The sequence below is a fragment of the Plectropomus leopardus genome, chromosome 16 (genome assembly GCF_026936395.1).
Source record: "Plectropomus leopardus strain MGB_pleo_1.0 chromosome 16, ASM2693639v1, whole genome shotgun sequence".
Classification (NCBI taxonomy): Eukaryota; Metazoa; Chordata; class Actinopteri; order Perciformes; family Serranidae; genus Plectropomus; species Plectropomus leopardus.
Window position 1 is genome coordinate 20,588,167 of NC_142191.1, and position 6,550 is coordinate 20,594,716.

The window sequence follows — 6,550 nt, forward strand, 5'->3', positions numbered from 1 at the left end:
TTGTCCAAAGTGGTCAAACTAGTTTTCCAGCTTTTCTTGTTTTAGTTGGAGCACTTTTTTGTGTTAACCAAAACAGTGTTAAAGCAGGATATACAAACTTATTTAATTGGGGAGGGGCTGAATTAGATATGCCGCTGTCTTACCACTTCAGTCTGAATTTGTTTGCTTGTATATTGTCTTATTATGAAAAGACTGTATTCTGCCTGCATAGTTCCTACTTGGTGCATGTCTACAAACTAGGTTATAGCCCTACCATGAGTGGAAAAAACCGTAAAAATGCAAAGTAATAAAGTGATCTTGCGTGATTAACCACTATTGTGTGGCTGGCCACATATAGTATATTTTGAAATACAAGCTGCAGGCCATTTAAAATCAGTCTGAGGGCCACAGTGGACCCTGGGCCGGACATTGGTCATGACTGTGTTAAAATATATAGAGGGCATGAGGTGGCACAGGAGACAAATACAATTAAAAGGCAGATCAAGTCATGAGTTTTCAAAGAAAAAATGCATAAAGAAATATATATGCTTTCATAGATGTAACTTCTAGATAGATAGATAGACAGAGATGTAACTTATATGTAAAATAGTTCTCAAAGGAAAATATTAAATTTGGGTATTGTAGAAAAACTGCTTTTGTGAATAGAAATGGGTCTTAACATTAACATTATAATATGACATATGTAATTTACAGCTTTAATTTGTGGTCATAATGTGAATGAAATAACTAACGTAGCCCCCGAAGACTCAGTCTAAATGTCATTGTCCGTTTGTGCAATAAAGTTTTTGAGTGACGTCATTTTCCGCAGCGACAGCTGATGTGCCAGGTCTTCCGCTCCGTCAACTGTTTGCTCTTGAATACATGTTGACGAACATACAGCTGCACGTCGTTTTAATTTGATTCAGACAGCAAACATGTTGCACAGGGACAGAGTACCGCTGTTATGGCTTTTCCTGCAGGCTGCGGTGGTCGTGGCGTGGTGTTTCACCGACATGGAGACGGGGCCTGGCGCTGGTGTACCGACACAGCCTAACGGAGATCGGTTCAAAATCGAGGGCAGAGCGATAGTCCCGGGGGTGAAAACACAAGACTGGGTCTCCACGGCCAGGATCCTCGTGGAAGGTGAAGAATACGTGGGATTTTTGAGGTAAGAAACAGCCGCAGTGAAACCCGCTGTCGAGCTAACCTGTTAGCCTGGCTAGGTAGCATTAGCATAGCTAAGCTAGCCTTAACGTGCTGCTAACCGCACGGCATCTGCGGTCGGCAGATGGCAGGTCCCTAACCGTGCTAACTCACTTACAGCTTAATAATTGTGGATGTAACTCGTGCCAACTGGGACTACAACACAGATATTTCATTATTAGTCGCCTGTCACCAGACTGTGAGCTCAGCCAGGCCTCTCGGTCTCGCAGTTACGTTAGCTGTAACCAAAACAAACCTCAGCCACGAGAGACATGTTTGTTGTTGCTGTTTTTCTAGTAGCACTGATGTTTAGATAGCAATACAATTAAATCCACGGCGACCTGCAAAACATCAGAGGCATTCACCGCATTTCTTATTCCCAAGTAGACAGATTTCCACTGTGAAATGAATGTGTTTATTGGTGAAATAATTCAAATACAGCAATCCTCTGTATTCTTTCAACTCTTGAAAATAGGTCATATACAACATGTCACACATATCTGATATATATATATATATATATATATGTGTGTGTGTATATATATATATATATATATATATATATATTTCTTCATCTGCCTTATGTATATATTGTGTTCTACATTGTTGCATCATGCACGTTATATTTCTAACGTTACATACTGGTTTTATACATTGTATTGTAACATAAGACATATAGTTTTATATCTTCACACACTCAGCACATTTTACATATTTTTTAATTTTAATATTCACACACTAGTTCTCATTGGTTCTTATTGTTGCTGCAGTTCCATTGTATATTTTATATTTTTACACACTCAGCTCATTGTAAGTATTAAGAGTTTTTAAATATGTGTATATTAGTGCTAATTGATTTTATTGTCATTATTTTTACATTTTTACATACTTGCTGGTGCTTATTTCTTCTTGCTAAAATTCTCTATGCTTGGCATCAGAGCGGCTTAAACGAACCACAACTTCCCCCTGGGGGTCAAAAAAGTATCTCTGATTCAGGTTCGGTATCTGCCACAATGGAGCGTATGTTTCATATTGTAAGTTAAAAAACTGCCATATGGCATATACCATATAGCAAAACTGTTGACAATTCTCAGTAGATGGGCTAACCACATGCATGTAGGTAATTCACCTGAGGGCAGTGGTGGCCCAAGAAATTTTTATAGGGTTAGCCAGAGGGGGCCGCTGATAATCTTGGGATGGCAAACCAAAACCAAAAGTCAGAACTGAATTTCAGGAATTCCATTATGTCGTCGTAGCATATAGGCACGTTGAAAACAATATCAATATGAGAGTTAAAGAATTACATACTTAAAGACTTTGATTTCTTATTCTATAGTTATATTTACTATCTGTCTGATGTGCACAGACATATACCTGTATATGTATAATTTTGAGTTGCACAACAATCCTGTTTTAATGTGTCATATATGTTAGCTGATTCATTGTGCTGCTTGTCCTTTTCCTTAAAAAGACAAATTTACAGCTTTAGTTTGGAGTACATTGATTGTATGGATCAAAACATTTACTGGGAACAAACCTTCTCAACTTTAGCAGACTCGTGGGTACCCGTTAGACCAGTTTTTGTTCAGATATTGTGAGGTGAGAGCCCAAGGGACCCCTTTGAAAATGGCCGTCCCAGGTTTTACTTCCCAAAAACGTAGCCTATGTTTGGCGCTTTATTTAGCTCCTTTTCTCGATAAGCTATGCCGACATGGTTAACAATGCTCGTCTTATAGGGGTGGAACGGTTCACAAAATCCAAAACAGAGCTTTTCATCTCCCACTCTGGAGTAATGTATTGGGCAGTCAAAGTTTAAAGTTTAGGAAACTTTCGTGGCCCTGGAGATTCATCCATCAGTAGTAAGCACTACGTAGGCTGTGTTGGACAGTTCTTTGACATTTCCTTGTTCTGTCCACCATAAAGTTCAGAAATGACTGTACTGCTGATGTATCGTCAGTAGGGGATATTATACTGCGGCTTGTGTAATTATATCATACGTAGGAGTCCGGCATCCTCCACCATGAGATAAAGCTGCATATCTTTCACTATAAAACCCCCGATGCTTTCGTTAAGGCTTTTCCCTTGTCTCCGTGCTAAATGAAAAGAAAAAAAACCTTCACTGGGTTACTGGTGTAAGCCTTTTTTGCTCATGCCCTGAACCAAACAATACACACATGCCCAGATCTGTGACAAGCGAACCCAACAGGACGTTTTTTTCATGAATTGTTCCATCCCTAATGTCTTAGGTTGTTTAGTTTCACAAGATAATAATACTACCTCAGTGCTAGCTTAAAAAATGAGTGCACCACAGTCTCTTAAAGACAGTAATGTAGACTTCCAATTACTTTTGTTAGGGGGGGCCAAGCCTTCTTAATTATGTACTCCTATCTCAACATAATGCACTTAAATTGTTTTTTACTAAGAGGTAACATTATGTCTGCCATCATTGGTATAAATGAGGTGGATAAAGGGCACACTTCATAGCATAATGCAACTTAATTCAACTGTTACAGCCTCAAAATGTCGATAATGTTTAATCAGTGCGTCTTTCTCTTTAACCCCAATCAGCTGTAAACATGTTAAGTCTTGACAAAATCCAATCCTTGTTACATTCTCTTGCTGCAGAACCGATGGGAGTTTTGCGGTGAATGACGTCCCCTCAGGATCCTACGTTGTGGAAGTTGTCACTCCGACCTTTAGATTTGAACCAGTGCGTGTTGATATCACATCCAAGGGTAAAATGAGGTAAGAGGACATAAAAGACACACACACACACACAGATGTTGCATATGAGTGAACCTTGTATAGCACGGTTAATGAAGGCTGCTCTAAACCTCTGAAGTAACCATGTGTCATTTTACAGGGCACGTCTTGTGAACTACATTAAGACTTCAGAAGTAATTCGCCAGCCATATCCTCTTCAAATCAGGTCTAATGGTCCACACACCTACTTCATGAAGAGAGAAACCTGGGGCTGGACAGACTTCCTCATGAACCCAATGGTAAAAAAAAAAAATGGACGATGTTGCACTGAATTTGTCTGATGCACTGTATCCTCAGGGGGTCGAGTTTTCTAACGGGTCACATGAGTTAGACTGAGGTTAGTTTAGAGTCATTAGGGCGAGGACATACAGGGACATGGTATTTATGTTTTATATTTACCTTTATTTAAGGGAAACTAACCTCTTCTTGAGTTTGTTTCAGTCATCACGTTTGCCTGATTGCCAACTGCCGGGAAATGTTCAATCTGCGTATACACAAGAAATATTATCAAAGTTTAGTCAGTAGTCAGACCAAACTGTTTCTATCTTATACAGCTGTTGTTGCCCAGATGTGATTCTTCTTAGTAGACAGGTTGGTTGTTGATTCATTGAGTGTGGTTTGCCTGTATTCAGCTGTCGGATGTCAGCTTACCTTTCAGAGTTGACAGCACTCCATACACACTGTATGCAAGCGTCAAACATTGTTCTTGTGTTTCTGACTCTCTTGTTTTAGGATATAAAAAGTAACTTTTTCACATTAAATTGTCTAAAAACAATCAGACCAATATATACTGCCCAAGGAATGAGTCCCGAAACCCAGAAACGAGTTAGCATTTCAGCACCTCCCGTTCCCTGGACTCAAAGGCGGTGGGTTATTGAATGGGTTTTTGGTCAGAATCCTGAAGCTGAAGAGACTTCTCACGTTTTGTTTCTATGACAAACGTAAATATCCCTCTTGAATGTTTAAGCTTTTATGCATCTTAAAAACGGCGGTAGCCAACAAGTGGTTTCGTGTGACTACAGAACGTCATTACAGCAAGCATGGCTTTACAGCCACGTTGTGGTGGCGACGTTAACTTGTGACCATTGTGTTGTTTGTTTATAGCTAACAGGAGCTTTTTACTTCAGGAGATTGCATTAAAAAACATAAACAAAGCATGAAAGAATAATAAATGTTTCTTTTTTTCCGTTTTGGAGAGGATGAGACCTGTTCAGATAATTCAGCTCCCGATAAAAACCTTCTGAACCACGAGCGCTGAAGGAATCCTAACAGGAGAAACTGGGAGCAATGACAGCATTGCTCTGTGTTTTATTATTGGTTTGACTGAGAGACCCAAGGGTCAGGAAACTTCGTATTATATGTTTAAATTTATTGCCTTTGTCTTTCCTGCAGGTGATGATGATGGTTCTGCCTCTTCTGATCATTGTTCTCCTGCCCAAGGTGGTCAACACCAACGACCCAGAGATGAGAAAGGTAAAGACTCCTTCACTGAGTTCATCATGCGGTATCTTTAAATTGTACTGGATGCATTCTGATCTATGAACCGATATAAGAACATAGTTTGTAATGTCAGCTGTCAAAGGCATACTTGTATTAAATTCATGATACTCTGTCTGCATCTCATCGTGAAGTGTGAGCATATCATAACTGTGATGCCGATTTTGTGATGGTTATTTAAAATCTGAAGATTTCCGGAGTCTGTCCCGCAGCGTCCAGTTGTCCATCCACAGCTGTTTAAATTTCACTGACGTCCTTACAGGAAATGGAGCAGTCCATGAACATGCTGAACCCCAACCCCGAGCTTCCAGATGTTTCTGAGCTCATGACCAAGCTCTTCTCCGGCTCCAAGGGCTCCAGCAAGGCAGGCAGCAGCAGCAAGGGCACCAGGCCGGCTGCTAAGAGGAGGTAGTACTGTAAATGTCCCCCAAAATCTGCCTAAAGAAGCTTGAGTTATGCCATGGAAGCAAGATTTTAAAGTGTCATTTTTTTTCTCCCCTCTGGGTCTATTGTACAGTTTTCTTTATTATTAGATGTTTTAAGCACATCTTGATTTCTCATATGCGATTGGATTAAAAAAAAAAAAAAAGATTTCTTTTTTCATACTGCACTGATAAAAATTTCTCAAACCCCGCAAAAGCTGTTACCCTTCATCCGCTCTATAAGCTCTACATGTGGCTCTACTACTCACTAATATTTTCTGTGCTAATTTTTCGGTGTGCATTTTTCCATTGCTGCTAATTCCGCTACCTGAAAGAGATCATATATACAGAGATTTTCTTGTGTTTTTTTCAATTTTCAGTAATATGACTGTGAATGAAAATGAATTGAATTTTAAGAGTGATAAATTCTTATTTAAAAGCCTGGATAAATAAACTGTAATGGTATATAACAACTGTGTTTTTATTTCAGACCCGCTTATTTGTTTGAGAGTGAACACATGGCCTTTTCAATTTTTTGACTTACAGTGTGGCCAGAATTCCCGTCCTGTAAGCTACGTGCCTAAGGTGTATCAATTAAAATGGTAAAGATTGGCAGCTCCTGACGAAGAGCATGTTGCCTGAAACATCACCTCGGTGTTAATTGAATTAAATATTTATGGGAGCTT

General features: G+C 39.5%; 1 protein-coding gene across 1 annotated transcript; it reads left to right on the plus strand.

Annotated features, from left to right (window-relative positions):
* The first annotated feature begins 772 nt into the window (after positions 1-772).
* Positions 773-6,337, plus strand: emc7b (ER membrane protein complex subunit 7b). The gene is made up of 5 exons (XM_042503407.2): positions 773-1,147; positions 3,808-3,927; positions 4,046-4,184; positions 5,338-5,418; positions 5,705-6,337. The coding sequence occupies exons 1-5, from the start codon at positions 915-917 to the stop codon at positions 5,852-5,854; spliced, it is 723 nt and encodes a 240-aa protein (XP_042359341.1). The 5' UTR covers positions 773-914; the 3' UTR covers positions 5,855-6,337.
* Positions 6,338-6,550: the final 213 nt, after the last annotated feature.